The sequence below is a fragment of the Scyliorhinus torazame genome, chromosome 19 (assembly GCF_047496885.1).
Source record: "Scyliorhinus torazame isolate Kashiwa2021f chromosome 19, sScyTor2.1, whole genome shotgun sequence".
NCBI lineage: Eukaryota > Metazoa > Chordata > Chondrichthyes > Carcharhiniformes > Scyliorhinidae > Scyliorhinus > Scyliorhinus torazame.
Genome location: NC_092725.1, coordinates 77,630,308 through 77,646,201, shown reverse-complemented (window position 1 = coordinate 77,646,201; position 15,894 = coordinate 77,630,308). Strand labels below are relative to the sequence as shown.

General features: G+C 47.6%; 1 protein-coding gene across 1 annotated transcript in view; it reads right to left on the bottom strand.

Moving 5' to 3' along the window:
- The window catches only part of LOC140396240 (structural maintenance of chromosomes protein 1B-like), a 367,818-nt gene that overhangs the window by 10,833 nt on the left and 341,091 nt on the right, over window positions 1-15,894 (bottom strand). Inside the window, exon 23 of the mRNA XM_072484572.1 lies at window positions 2,125-2,194. Within this exon, the coding sequence (XP_072340673.1) occupies window positions 2,125-2,194 (70 nt within the window). The remainder of the gene's footprint in view (window positions 1-2,124; window positions 2,195-15,894) is intronic.

The window sequence follows — 15,894 nt, the reverse complement described above, 5'->3', positions numbered from 1 at the left end:
AGCCCGTGAGTACTCATTAAGTGGACCAATTAATGTTGAATTGCATTGCAGGTTTCGCTGGGCCGAGCGCCGGGAAACTTGCGGCAATTCCCACTCGCTACAACACTTGCAAACTTTTCCGGAGAATCGGGCCCAATGTCTAAGATTCCTTCACACCATTTCTGAGCGATTCCTGTCCAAACAGGACCCGACAAACATTTGGATGTGTACATCCTTGGAGCTTCTGCTCAGGCTGCCCCATTTTTAAAATATTCGTTCATTGGCGTCACAGACTGGACAAGTATTCATTGCCCATCGCTAATTGCGTTTGAGGGGACAGTTAAGGGTCAACCACGTGACTATCGATCTGGAGTCACATGTAGGCCAGACCAGGTAAGGACAGTAGATTTCCTTCCCTACAGGACATTCGTGAACCAGATGTGTTTTTACAACCATCAATAATGGTTTTCTTGTCATCATTAGGCTTTTAATTCCAGATTTTTATTGAATTCATATTTCACCATCTGCAGTGGCAGGATTTGAACCTGAGTCCTGACAGCATTATTCTGGTTTACTAGTCCAGTGACAAGACCACTATGCCATAACCTCCCCATATTTAACTCCTCTGCACTCTTTGTTATCAATGTACCTAGGGCGGGATTCTCCGTTGCCTGACGGCGATATCGTAATCAGCGATGAGGTGAAGAATCGATTCTGACGCCGAAATCGGGGCCGGCGCCGGTTTGACAACAGTCAGCCATGCTCCGCCCCCTCCGAAAGGGGGTCATTGCGTCGCGCGCCGTTGCAATGGCATTGGCACGTCATCAGGCGGCCCTCTCACGATGCTCCGTCCCTGATGGGCCGAGTTCCTGACAGCGCGGGATACGGGTGGTCTGAGCCGTGCGGGAACCCAAACTCTGTCTAGCGCCGCCACACTCGGCCGGGATCCGTGCCGCTGGCTGGGTGGGGGTGGCCTCTGTGAGGGCTAAGGGGACTAGTGGGGGTGGCCAGGTGGTGTGCTGTGGGGTTGGGTGCGCGCACGGCCAGCGCCATTTTGTACGGCGTGACCTCTGCATGTTGTCAGCCGTGTGCATGCACAGCCAGGGACTTGGCCATTCTCCTGCCGTTTTCAACGCAGGAGCCGGGAGTTTCAACTGATGCCGGTGCGAGCCCCTCACCGTTCCTGGAATCAGTGAGGGTTTCCCGCAGATTCTTTTGGTTGTAAAAGACCACACATGCTCTGCTGGCGTCAGCACTTAGCTGCTGAAATGGAGAATCCAGCCCCTGATGCGTGCAGTGAACACTATGAGGAGCACCGGTTTCACCCAACAATCGTTTTAAACAGCAGGCAGTATAAATTTGATGTGCTTTCTGTATCTGAGTCAACAGAGACAGGTTGGTTAACCATGCAGTGTGATTTCTGGAGCTGATTTGACATCTTATCAAGCTAATGTCGGATTTGAAGCAGAATTAAAATTCAAGTATTAAAAAGTTTAAACATGCAATCCTCTGCCCAATAGCTTACTGCAACTGACCCGGTCCAAAGACTACATTTTTAAATAAGAACATGGACCACATTAACAGGCCATTCAGTCCAACCAGCCCAGTTTTGCCCCACTCAAGCCTCCTCTCATCCTTTCTCTAATTCTCTACGCCATGGTCTCTTATGCTTATCTCTCCTCCACTAAGTGTCTCTATATAATTCGCCTCAGCCACCCCCTGTGGTAGAGAGTTTCATATTCTCTGTGCAAAGAAGTTTCTTCCAAATTTCCTGTTTCATTTCTTGGTGACTACTTTTATGTTAATGGCCTCTAACTCTGCTCTTCCTAGCAAGTGGAAACACACAGGTTGTGTACTCTATTAAAACCTCATTATTTTGAAGATCTGTAAAAAGCTACCATTTAAAAATTTCTATTCAGGAGAAAAGGGACCCAGACCGTTCACCTTTACCTAATAGGTATACCTTCCGATTTCTGCAGCATTCTTATAAATCTTCTTTGCACACTTTTTCACATCAAGATTTGATACAACATTTTAATTTATCTCTCTAGAAATAAACTTTGCTTAATTGGAAAGCTTGGAATTAATTGGCAAATTGGTATCAGCAATTGATGCGATTGCACACTGACAACACGCAATGCTTACTTTTCCGATATTTGTATTATCCAAAGCAGCATCAACTTCATCTAGCACAAAGAACGGGGCAGGCCGGTAGCTGAAACAAACAAATTTGTTAAAAATTACTTCTTTGGTGAACATTCTATTGTAATATTCGAAACTGGCAAAGTAATTGAGAGTTTCACTCAGACTGGAGTTGTGAAATTAGCTGAACTTGACTAAACTGACTACTCAGGGACTTCATTGTAAAAGACTGGTTTCAATAATAAATAATCAAGGTATAAAAGATGGAAACTGAAAATTATTTTCTGAAGCAATTTCCTCATTAAATGTTAATTTTCACTATGTCGTGATCTGTTTAAATGTATTTATAGGGAGGTGGTATTGTCTTTGGACTAATAATCCAGAGAAGCAGATTAATGTTCTGGGGTCCTGGATTAGAATCCTAGCTTGGCAGATGGTGAAATTTGAATTCAATAAAAATCTGGAATTAAAAGTCCAATGTTGACCATGAAAACATTGCCGATTGTCGTAAAAGCCCATCTGGTTCACTAATGTCCTTCAGGGAAGGAAATCTACCATCCTTACCTGGTCTGGCCTACACGTGACTCCAGACCCACAAAACAAGCAGTTGACTCTTAACTGCCCCCCACCACCTTGCTGAAATGGGTAGCAAGCCGCTCAGTTCCAGGGCAATTAGGGATGGGCAACAAATGCTGGCCCAGCCAGCGATATCCACCTCCCGAGAATGATTTTTTTAAAAATGAAAGTAATCTGGACAGGCAGCAGCCATTTTTGATAGTTGGAGATGGAATTGTGGATACAGAAGTGAATATGAACCATGAATGTTATTATTTACTCCAGTTAAGTCCTTTATTTTTTATTTTGAAAAAACAAATCCTGCAATTATTTTTTTTCTTTTGTTTCAATTTCACACATCACATCAGATCTAATCTCTGCAGTCCTGCCACATCCAGATATGAATGGTGTTGGTCAATTAAACAACAGAAGAATCTTCACAAATATCCCCATCCTCAGTGATGGGGAAACAATGATGATCAGTGCAAAAGACAAGGCTGAAGTAATTGCTACAATCTTCAGCAGCAGTTTGAGTGAATGATTCATTTCAGCCTCCTCCTATGGCCCCGCAGCATTACAGATGCTCAATCTGAGCCGAATTCGATTCACTCCACGTGATATTTAGAAACGACTGAAGGCATTGGATACTGCAAAGACAATGGGTCCTGACAACATTCCAGCAATAGTATAGAAGACTTGCGCCCTTAGACAAGTTGTTCCAGTACAGCTGCAACACTGGCAAAAGTGTTTTAATAAGGTACTGCACAAAAGGCTACTTATTAAGATGATGTTGGGGATAGTATATTAGCATGGATAGATGATCGGCAACTAATAGAAGACAGAGAGTTGGGATAAAAGTAATTTTCAGTGTGGCAACCTGTAACGAGTGGGATGCTGGGGCCACAATTATTTATACTATATATTCATGACTTGAATGAGGGAAGTGAATGTACTATTGCCAAGTTTGCAAATGACACAAAAATGGGTGGGAAGGCAAGTGGTGAGAATGACACACAGAGTCTGTAGAGGGATATAGAGGTGGTCCTCGACTCTCCCACAAGAGGAAACAACCTCTCAGCATTTACCCTGTCAAGCTTCCTGAGAATCTTATACATCTCAGTAAGGTCGTTTCTTATTCTTCTAAACTCCAATGAGTTCAGGCCAAACCTACTCAACATCTCATAAGAAAATCCCTCCATACCCGGGATCAACTCTTGAGCCTTCACTGGACTGCCTCCAATGCCTTATATCTTTCCTTAGATAAGGGGACCAAAATTGTTCACAATATTCCAGGTGTGGTCTAATCAGTGCCTTGTATAATTTTAGCAAGACTTCCCTATTTTTATACTACATACCTGTTGAAATAAAGACCAACATTCCATTTGCATTCCTTATCGACTGAACTTGCATGCTAGCTTTTTGTGATTTATGCACAAGGACACCTAACTCCCTCTGTGCTGCAGCTTTCTGCAGTCTTTCTCCATTTAAATAATATTTAGCTCCTTTATTCTTCTCACCAAAGCGCATAACTTCATTTTCCAACATTATATTCCATCTGCCAGGTTTTTGCTCAGAAAATCTCAGAGTAAGTGGTCAGAGATGAGAATGAATTTCTTCTCTCAGAAGATAGTGAATTTGTGGAATTCTTTACCAGAGAGGGCTGTAGAGGCATATCTCGTTAAGCATGTTCAAAGCTGAGACAGATTTTTAATCGGTAAGGGACTTAAGTATGGGGTTAAGGCTGGAAAGTGGAGTTGAGGATTATCAGATCAGATATCCCATTCAATGGCAGAGAAAGGCTTGATGGGCCAAATGGCCAACATCTGCTCCTACGTCTTATGGCATCTACCAGGCAATGTGTAAAACTGCCCAACTATGTCCTGTCAACAAAAAGCAGGGTAAATCCAACCTGGCCAATTACCGCCCCATCAGTCTACTTCGATTATCAGCCAAGAGTCGTCAACAGTACAATCAAAGCGCACTTACGCAGCAATAACCTGCTCATTGACACTCAGTTTGGGTTCCACTCAGCTCCTGACCTCATTACAGCCTGAGTTCAAAAGATAGACTCTCCACTGGTTGCAGTCATACCTAGCACAAGAAGATGGTTGTGTTTGTTGGAGGTCAATCATCTCAGTCCCAGGACATCACTGCACGGGTTCCTCAGGATAGTGTCTGAGGCCCAACCATCTTCAGCTGCTTCATCAATGAATGCCCTTCCCTCCATCATAAAGTCAGAAGTAGGGATGTTTGCTGATGATTACACCAGCACTATTCGTGGCTCCTCAAATACTGAAGCAGTCTGTGCTTGTTTGCAACAAGACCTGGACAACTTTCAGGTTTGGGCTAATAAGTGACAAGTAACATTCATGCCACACAGTGCCAGGCAATGACCATCTCCAACAAGAGATAATCTAACCATCTTCCCATGACATTCAATGGCATTGCCATCACCGAATCCTCCACTATCAACATGCTGGCGGTAACATTGACCTTAAACTGAACTGGACTAGCCATGTAAATACTGTGGCTACAAGAGCTCTTCAGAGTTTTGGAATTCCATGGAGAGCAACTCACCTCCTCGGCGGGATTCTCCATTCCACCAGCCCCGTTTTTCAGCACGGCGCACCCTCCCGTCTGCGGGATTCTCCTTTCCCGTAGCCGGCCAATGGGGTTTCCCATTGTGGGCCGCACCATGCCATCGGGAATGCAGGGGCATGGGTGTGCTGCCGCCGGGGCGGAGGATCCCACCAATGGAGAATCCCGCAGCCTAACTTTCGAAAGTCTATCCACCATCTACAAGGCACAAGTCAGGAGTGTGATGGAATACTCTCCACTTGCTCCAACAATACTTAAGAAATTCAAGACCATCTAGGATAAAGTAGCCCATTTGATTGGTATCCCATCCACCACCTTCAACATCCTCTACCTCCACCACCAACACCCAGTGGCAGCAGTGTGTACCATCTATAGGGTGCACTGCAACAACTCACCAAGGTGTTAGTTTAATTAGTTTAAACTAATTTGGCAGGGGAATGGGAACCGGATTTGTAGTCCAGCAACTAAGGTAGCCGATATTCAGGACGCCAAAGCGTGTAATGAGGCAGTGGGAAAGGGAACACTGACAAAGGAGAGTACTTGCAGGCACGGAGATGGGTTGAAGTGTGTATACTTCAACGCAAGAAGCATCAGGAATAAGGTGGGTGAACTTAAGGCATGGATCGGTACTTGGGACTACGATGTGGTGGCCATCACAGAAACTTGGATAGAAGAGGGGCAGAAATGGTTGTTGGAGGTCCCTGGTTATAGATGTTTCAATAAGATTAGGGAGAGTGGTAAAAGAGGTGGGGGGGTGGCATTGTTAATTAGAGATAGTATAACAGCTGCAGAAAGGCAGTTCGAGGAGTATCACCCTAATGAGGTAGTATGGGTTGAAGTTAGAAATAGTAAAGGAGCAGTCACCTTGTTGGGAGTTTTCTATAGGCCCCCCAATAGTAGCAGAGATGTGGAGGAACAGATTGGGAAACAGATTTTGGATAGGTGCAGAATTCACAGGGTAGTAGTCATGGGTTACTTCAACTTCCCAAACATTGAGTGGAAACTCTTTAGATCAAATAGTTTGGATGGGGTGGTGTTTGTGCAGTGTGTCCAGGAAGCTTTTCTAACACGGTATGTAGATTGTCCGACCAGCGGGGAGGCCATATTGGATTTGGTACTTGGTAATGAACCAGGGCAAGTGATAGATTTGTTAGCGGGGGAGTATTTTGGAGATAGTGACTACAATTCTGTGACTTTCACTTTAGTAATGGAAAGGGATAGGTGCGTGCAACAGGGCAAGGTTTACAATTGGGGGACGGGTAAATACGATGTCAGACAAGAATTGAAGTGCATGAGTTGGGAACATAGGCTGTCAGGGAAGGACACAAGTGAAATGTGGAACTTGTTCAAGGAACAGGTACTACGTGTCCTTGATACGTATGTCCCTGTCAGGCAGGGAAGAGATGGTCGAGTGAGGGAACCATGGTTGACAAGAGAGGTTGAATGTCTTGTTAAGAGGAAGAAGGAGACTTATGTAAGGCTGAGGAAACAAGGTTCAGACAGGGCGCTGGAGGGATACAAGATAGCCAGGCGGGAACTGAAGAAAGGGATTAGGAGAGCTAAGAGAGGGCATGAACAATCTTTGGCGGGTAGGATCAAGGAAAACCCCAAGGCCTTTTACACATATGAGAATGACTAGAGCGAGGGTAGGTCCGATCAAGGACAGTAGCGGGAGATTGTGCATTGAGTCTGAAGAGATAGGAGAGGTCTTGAACGAGTACTTTTCTTCTGTATTTACAAATGAGAGGGGCGATATTGTTGGAGAGGACAGTGTGAAACAGACTGGTAAGCTCAAGGAAATACTTGTTAGGAAGGGAAGATGTGTTGGACATTTTGAAAAACTTGAGGATAGACAAGTCCCCCGGGCCTGACGGGATATATCCAAGGATTCTATGGGAAGCAAGAGATGAAATTGCAGAGCCGTTGGCAATGATCTTTTCGTCCTCACTGTCAACAGGGGATTGGAGAGTGGCGAATGTCGTGCCCCTGTTCAAAAAAGGGACTAGGGATAACCCTGGGAATTACAGGCCAGTTAGTCTTACTTCGGTGGTAGGCAAAGTAATGGAAAGGGTACTGAAGGATAGGATTTCTGAGCATCTGGAAAGACACTGCTTGATTAGGGATAGTCAGCACGGATTTGTGAGGGGTAGGTCTTGCCTTACAAATCTTATTGAATTCTTTGAGGAGGTGACCAAGCATGTGGATGAAGGTAAAGCAGTGGATGTAGTGTACATGGATTTTAGTAAGGCATTTGATAAGGTTCCCCATGGTAGGCTTCTGCAGAAAGTAAGGAGGCATGGGATAGTGGGAAATTTGGCCAGTTGGATAACGAACTGGCTAACTGATAGAAGTCAGAGAGTGGTGGTGGATGGCAAATATTCAGCCTGGATCCCAGTTACCAGTGGCGTACCGCAGGGATCAGTTCTGGGTCCTCTGCTGTTTGTGATTTTCATTAATGACTTGGATGAGGACGTTGAAGGGTGGGTCAGTATATTTGCAGACGATACGAAGATTGGTGGAGTTGTGGATAGTAAGGAGGGCTGTTGTCGGCTGCAAAGAGACATAGATAGGATGCAGAGCTGGGCTGAGAAGTGGCAGATGGAGTTTAACCCTGAAAAGTGTGAGGTTGTCCATTTTGGAAGGACAAATATGAATGCGGAATACAGGGTTAACGGTAGAGTTCTTGGCAATGTGGAGGAGCAGAGAGATCTTGGGGTCTATGTTCATACATCTTTGAAAGTTGCCACTCAAGTGGATAGAGCCGTGAAGAAGGCCTATGGTGTGCTCGCGTTCATTAACAGAGGGATTGAATTTAAGAGCCGTGAGGTGATGATGCAGCTGTACAAAACATTGGTACGGCCACATTTGGAGTATTGTGTACAGTTCTGGTCACCTCATTTTAGGAAGGATGTGGAAGCTTTGGAAAAGGTGCAAAGAAGATTTACCAGGATGTTACCTGGAATGGAGAGTAGGTCTTACGAGGAAAGGTTGAGGGTGCTAGGCCTTTTCTCATTAGAGCGGAGAAGGATGAGGGGCGACTTGATAGAGGTTTATAAGATGATCAGGGGAATAGATAGAGTAGACAGTCAGAGACTTTTTCCCCGGGTGGAACAAACCATTACAAGGGGACATAAATTTAAGGTGAAAGGTGGAAGATATAGGAGGGATATCAGAGGTAGGTTCTTTACCCAGAGAGTAGTGGGGGCATGGAATGCACTGCCTGTGGAAGTAGTTGAGTCGGAAACATTAGGGACCTTCAAGCAGCTATTGGATAGGTACATGGATTACGGTAAAATGATATAGTGTAGATTTATTTGTTCTTAAGGGCAGCACGGTAGCATTGTGGATAGCACAATTGCTTCACAGCTCCAGGGTCCCAGGTTCGATTCTGGCTTGGGTCACGGTCTGTGCGGAGTCTGCATGTCCTCCCCGTGTCTGCGTGGGTTTCCTCCGGGTGCTCCGGTTTCCTCCCACAGTCCAAAGATGGGCAGGGTAGGTGGATTGGCCATGATAAATTTCCCTTAGTGTCCAAAATTGCCCTTGGTGTTGGGTGGTGTTGAGTTTGGGTAGGGTGCTCTATCCAAGAGCCGGTGCAGACTCAGGGGGCCGAATGGCCTCCTTCTGCACTGTAAATTCAATGATAATCTATGATTAATCTACGACAAAGGTTCGGCACAACATCGTGGGCCAAAGGGCCTGTTCTGTGCTGTATTTTCGATGTTCTATGTTCTCGCTAGCACCTTGCAAACCTGTGATCACTATCACCTAGAAGGACAAGGTCAACATATACATGGCAACATCATCACCTGCAAAGTTCCCTTCAACTCACACGCCATCTGTGTACCTTTATTATCATTCCTTCACTGTTGCTGGAACAAAATCCTGGAATTTCCTCTCTAACAGTGCTGTGGGTATACCTATACCACATGGACTGCAGCGGTTCAAGAAGGCAGCTCACCATTATGTTACTTTTTAAAAACAATTTACGTCTCTTAAAAGGTCATAGGGATTGTGCTCACCCAAATATGACCAGAGTCAAATTTCTAGACCAAAGGTAGACTTGGTATTGAATCTGCTATAGTTTTCTAAGGTCAGCATATGTGAAGACAGGGAATCGGTAGCAGAATGGATAGCGAGGTCATAGAAAACTGAAATCAAAAAGTACGGATTAAAGATGGTGACGCAGATTATCAAATGGTGCCCTGTGCCACTAAGATTGGTGCTGAAACCACAGCCTTTCACCATTTGTATTAATGATTTGGACTCCTTAAAAAAATATTAATGGGATGTGGGTGTCACTGGCAAGAGAGCAGTAATTGCCCTTGAGAAGGTGGTGGCATCTTCTTGAACTGCTTCAGTCTGTAGAGTGCCCACAGTGCTGGTAGGGAGGGAGATCCTGGATTTTGACCGAATGATGAAGAAGGAACAGCGATATATTTCCAAGTCGGGATATTGTGTGGGGAATTTGGAAGCTGTGTTGTTCCCATGTGTCTTCTGCCCATGTTCTTCTAGGAAGTAGAGATTGCAAGTTTGGAAGGTGCTATTGAAGAAGCCTCAGTGAATTTCTTCAGTGCATTTTGCAGATGGTACACTCTTGCTGCCACAATACACAGGCGGTGGAAGGAGTCAATGTTTAAGGAGATGCCAATCAAGCAGGCTTTGTCATTAATGGCGTTAAGCTTCTTTTTTTAAAAAAAATATTTTATTGAAAATTTTTGGTCAACCAACAGTACATTGTGCATCCTTTACACAATATTATAACAACACAAATAACAATGACCTATTTTATAAACAGAAAATGAATAAATAATAAATAACAAAAATGAAAACTAACCCTAATTGGCAACTGCCTTATCACAAGTAACACTCTCCAAAAATATATTTTAACAGTCCAATATATAATTATCTGTAGCAACGACCTATACATATTATACAGTATATATTAACAACCCTGAGAGTACTTCTGGTTCCTCCTCCCCCCCCCCCCCCCCCCCCCCCCCGATCCTGGGCTGCTGCTGCTGCCTTCTTTTTTCAATTCCATCTATCTTTCTGCGAGGTATTCGACGAACGGTTGCCACCGCCTGGTGAACCCTTGAGCCGACCCCCTTAGAACGAACTTAATCCGCTCTAGCTTTATAGACCCTGCCATGTCATTTATCCAGGTCTCCACCCCCGGGGGCTTGGCTTCCTTCCACATTAGCAATATCCTGCGCCGGGCTACTAGGGACGCAAAGGCCAAAACATCGGCCTCTCTCGCCTCCTGCACTCCCGGCTCTTGTGCAACCCCAAATATAACCAACCCCCAGCTTGGTTCGACCCGGACCCCCACTACTTTTGAAAGCACCTTTGTCACCCCCATCCAAAACCACTGTAGTGCCGGGCATGACCAAAACATATGGGTATGATTCGCTGGGCTTCTCGAGCACCTCGCACACCTATCCTCCACCCCAAAAAATTTACTGAGCCGTGCTCCAGTCATATGCGCCCTGTGTAATACCTCAAACTGAATCAGGCTTAGCCTGGCACACGAGGACGACGAGTTTACCCTGCTTAGGGCATCTGCCCACAGCCCCTCCTCGATCTCCTCCCCCAGCTCTTCTTCCCATTTCCCTTTTAGTTCATCTACCATAGTCTCCCCTTCGTCCCTCATTTCCCTATATATATCTGACACCTTACCATCCCCCACCCATGTCTTTGAGATCACTCTGTCCTGCACCTCGTGTCGGGAGCTGCGGGAATTCCCTCACCTGTTGCCTCGCAAAAGCCCTCAGTTGCATATACCTGAATGCATTCCCTTGGGGCAACCCATATTTCTCGGTCAGCGCTCCCAGACTCGCGAACTTCCCATCCACAAACAGATCTTTCAGTTGCGTTATTCCTGCTCTTTGCCACATTCCATATCCCCCATCCATTCCCCCCGGGGCAAACCTATGGTTGTTTCTTATCGGGGACCCCCCCCAAGGCTCCAGTCTTTCCCCTATGCCGTCTCCACTGTCCCCAAATCTTCAGTGCAGCCACCACCACCGGGCTTGTGGTGTAGTTCCTCGGTGAGAACGGCAATGGGGCTGTCACCATAGCCTGTAGGCTAGTCCCCCTACAGGACGCCCTCTCTAATCTCTTCCACGCCGCTCCCTCCTCCTCTCCCATCCACTTACTCACCATTGAAATATTAGCGGCCCAATAATACTCACTTAGGCTCGGTAGTGCCAGCCCCCCCATCCCTGCTACGCTGTAAGAATCCCTTCCTCACTCTCGGGGTCTTCCCGGCCCACACAAAACCCATGATGCTCTTTTCAATCCTTTTAAAAAAAGCCTTCGTGATCACCACCGGGAGGCACTGAAACACAAAGGGGAATCTCGGGAGGACCACCATCTTAACCGCCTGCACCCTCCCTGCCAGTGACAGGGATACCATATCCCATCTCTTGAAATCCTCCTCCATTTGTTCCACCAACCGCGTTAAATTTAACCTATGCAATGTGCCCCAATTGTTGGCTATCTGGATCCCCAGGTAACGAAAGTCCCTTGTTACCTTCCTCAACGGTAGGTCCTCTATTTCTCTACTCTGCTCCCCTGGATGCACCACAAACAACTCACTTTTCCCCATGTTCAATTTATACCCTGAAAAATCCCCAAACTCCCCAAGTATCCGCATTATTTCTGGCATCCCCTCCGCCGGGTCTGACACATATAGTAACAAATCGTCCGCATACAAAGATACCCGGTGTTCTTCTCCTCCTCTAAGTACTCCCCTCCACTTCTTGGAACCCCTCAACGCTATCGCCAGGGGCTCAATCGCCAGTGCAAATAATAATGGGGACAGAGGGCATCCCTGCCTTGTCCCTCTATGGAGCCGAAAATATGCAGATCCCCGTCCATTCGTGACCACGCTCGCCATCGGGGCCCTATACAACAGCTGCACCCATCTAACATACCCCTCTCCAAAACCAAATCTCCTCAACGCCTCCCACAAATAATCCCACTCCACTCTATCAAATGCTTTCTCGGCATCCATCGCCACTACTATCTCCGTTTCCCCCTCTGGTGGGGGCATCATCATTACCCCTAACAGCCTCCGTATATTCGTGTTCAGCTGTCTCCCCTTCACAAACCCAGTTTGGTCCTCGTGGACCACCCCCGGGACACATTCCTCTATTCTCATTGCCATTACCTTGGCCAGGATCTTGGCATCTACATTTAGGAGGGAAATAGGTCTATAGGACCCGCATTGTAGCGGGTCCTTTTCCTTCTTTAAGAGAAGTGATATCGTTGCTTCAGACATAGTCGGGGGCAGTTGTCCCCTTTCCTTTGCCTCATTAAAGGTCCTCGTCAATACCGGGGCGAGCAAGTCCACATATTTTCTATAGAATTCGACTGGGAATCCATCCGGTCCCGGGGCCTTTCCCGCCTGCATGCTCCTAATTCCTTTCACCACTTCTTCTACCTCGATCTGTGCTCCCAGTCCCACCCTTTCCTGCTCTTCCACCTTGGGAAATTCCAGCCGATCCAAAAAGCCCATCATTCTCTCCCTCCCATCCGGGGGTTGAGCTTCATATAATTTTTTATAAAATGTCTTGAACACTCCATTCACTCTCTCCGCTCCCCGCTCCATCTCTCCTTCCTCATCCCTCACTCCCCCTATTTCCCTCGCTGCTCCCCTTTTCCTCAATTGGTGTGCCAGCAACCTGCTCGCCTTCTCCCCATATTCGTACTGTACACCCTGTGCCTTCCTCCTTTGTGCCTCTGCAGTGCCCGTAGTCAGCAAGTCAAATTCTACATGTAGCCTTTGCCTTTCCCTGTACAGTCCCTCCTCCGGTGCTTCTAACCACCGCCTTCAGCGCCTCCCAGACCACTCCCACCTGGACCTCCCCATTATCATTGAGTTCCAAGTACTTTTCAATGCACCCCCTCACCCTTAGACACACCCCCTCATCTGCCATTAGTCCCATGTCCATTCTCCAGGGTGGGCGCCCTCCTGTTTCCTCCCCTATCTCCAAGTCTACCCAGTGTGGATCGTGATCCGAAATGGCTATAGCCGTATACTCCGTTCCCCTCACCTTCGGGATCAACGCCCTTCCCAGCACAAAAAAGTCTATTCGCGAGTAGACTTTATGGACATAGGAGAAAAACGAGAACTCCTTACTCCTAGGTCTGCTAAATCTCCACGGGTCTACACCTCCCATCTGCTCCATAAAATCTTTAAGTACCTTGGCTGCTGCCGGCCTCCTTCCAGTCCTGGACTTCGACCTATCCAGCCCTGGTTCCAACACCGTATTAAAATCTCCCCCCATTATCAGCTTTCCCATCTCTAGGTCCGGAATGCGTCCTAGCATCCGCCTCATAAAATTGGCATCATCCCAGATCGGGGCATATACGTTTACCAAAACCACCATCTCTCCCTGTAGTTTGCCACTCATCATCACGTATCTGCCCCTGTTATCCGCCACTATAGTCTTTGCCTTGAACATTACCCGCTTCCCCACTAATATAGCCACCCCCCTGTTTTTCGCATCCAGCCCCGAATGGAACACCTGCCCCACCCATCCTTTGCGTAGCCTAACCTGGTCTATCAGTTTCAGGTGCGTTTCCTGTAACATAACCACATCTGCCTTAAGTTTCTTAAGGTGTGCGAGTACCCGTGCCCTCTTTATCGGCCCGTTCAGCCCTCTCACGTTCCACGTGATCAGCCGGGTTGGGGGGCTTCCTACCCCCCCCCCTTGTCGATTAGCCATACCCTTTTTCCAGCTCCTCACCCGGTTCCCACGCAGCTGTATCTCCCCCAGGCGGTGCCCCCCGCCCATCCCCTCCCATACCAGCTCCCCCCTCTCCCCAGCAGCAGCAACCCAGTAATTCCCCCCTCCCACCCCCCCCCCCCCCCCCCCCCGCTAGACCCCCCGCTAGCGTAATTACTCCCCCCATGTTGCTCCCAGAAGTCAGCAAACTCTGGCCGACCTCGGCTTCCCCCGTGACCTCGGCTCGCACCGTGCGACGCCCCCTCCTTCCTGCTTCTCTATTCCCGCCATGATTATCATAGCGCGGGAACCAAGCCCGCGCTTCTTCCTTGGCCAACGCCCCATCTCCTCCACCTCCCCCCATCACCACCTGTGGAAGAGAGAAAAGTTACCACATCGCAGGATTAGTACATAAAATTCCTCTTTCCCCCCTTTTTAACCCCCCTCTTCGCCCCCCACATTCGCCCCACCACTTTGTTCAAACGTTCTTTTTAATAACCCGCTCATTCCAGTTTTTCTTCCACAATAAAAGTCCACGCTTCATCCGCCGTCTCAAAGTAGTGGTGCCTTCCTCGATATGTGACCCACAGTCTTGCCGGTTGCAGCATTCCAAATGTTATCATCTTTTTGTGAAGCACCGCCTTGGCCCGATTAAAGCTCGCCCTCCTTCTCGCCACCTCCGCACTCCAGTCTTGATAAACGCGGATCACCGCGTTCTCCCATTTACTGCTCCGAGTTTTCTTTGCCCATCTAAGGACCATTTCTTTATCCTTAAAACGGAGGAATCTCACCACTATGGCTCTGGGAATTTCTCCTGCTCTTGGTCCTCGCGCCATCACTCGGTATACTCCCTCCACCTCCAACGGACCCGCCGGGGCCTCCGCTCCCATTAACGAGTGCAGCATCGTGCTCACATATGCCCCGACGTCCGCTCCCTCCACACCTTCAGGAAGACCAAGAATCCTCAGATTGTTCCTCCTTGCATTGTTCTCCAGTGCCTCCAACCTTTCCACACATCGTTTCTGATGTGCCTCATGCATCTCCATCTTCACCACCAGGCCCTGTATGTCGTCCTCATTCTCGGCTGCCTTTGCCTTCACGACCCGAAGCTCCCGCTCCTGGGTCTTTTGTTCCTCCTTTAGCCCTTCGATCGCCTGTAGTATCGGGGCCAACAGCTCTTTCTTCATTTCCTTTTTGAGGTCTTCCACACAGCATTTCAAGAACTCTTGTTGTTCAGGGCCCCATGTTAAACTGCCACCTTCCGACGCCATCTTGGTTTTTGCTTGCCTTCCTTGCCGCTGTTCTAAAGGATCCACTGCAATCCGGCCACTTTCTCCTCCTTTTTTCATCCGTAACCTGGGGGGATTCCCTTCTGGTTTACCGCACAGTGTTTTTAGCCGTCAAAATTGCCGTTGGGGCTCCTATCAAGAGCCCAAAAGTCCGTTTCACCGGGAGCTGCCGAAACGTGCGACTCAGCTGGTCATCGCCGCACCCGGAAGTCCGGCGTTAAGCTTCTTGAATGTTGTTGGAGATGCACGTTAGGCAAGTAGGTAGCGTTCCATCCGACTCCTGATATGTGCCTTGGATGGGCTTTGAGGAGTTAGGCGGGTTTTGTGCCAAAGAATACCCTGCCTCTCTGACGTCCTATATTCAGGACGCCAAAACATGTAATGAGGCAGTGGGGAAGGGAACACTGACAAAGGAGAGTATTTGCAGGCACGGAGATGGGTTGAAGTGTGTATACTTCAACGCAAGAAGCATCAGGAATAAGGTGGGTGAACTTAAGGCATGGATCGGTACTTGGGACTACGATGTGGTGGCCATCACGGAAACTTGGATAGAAGAGGGGCAGAAATGGTTGTTGCAGGTCCCTGGTTATAGATGTTTC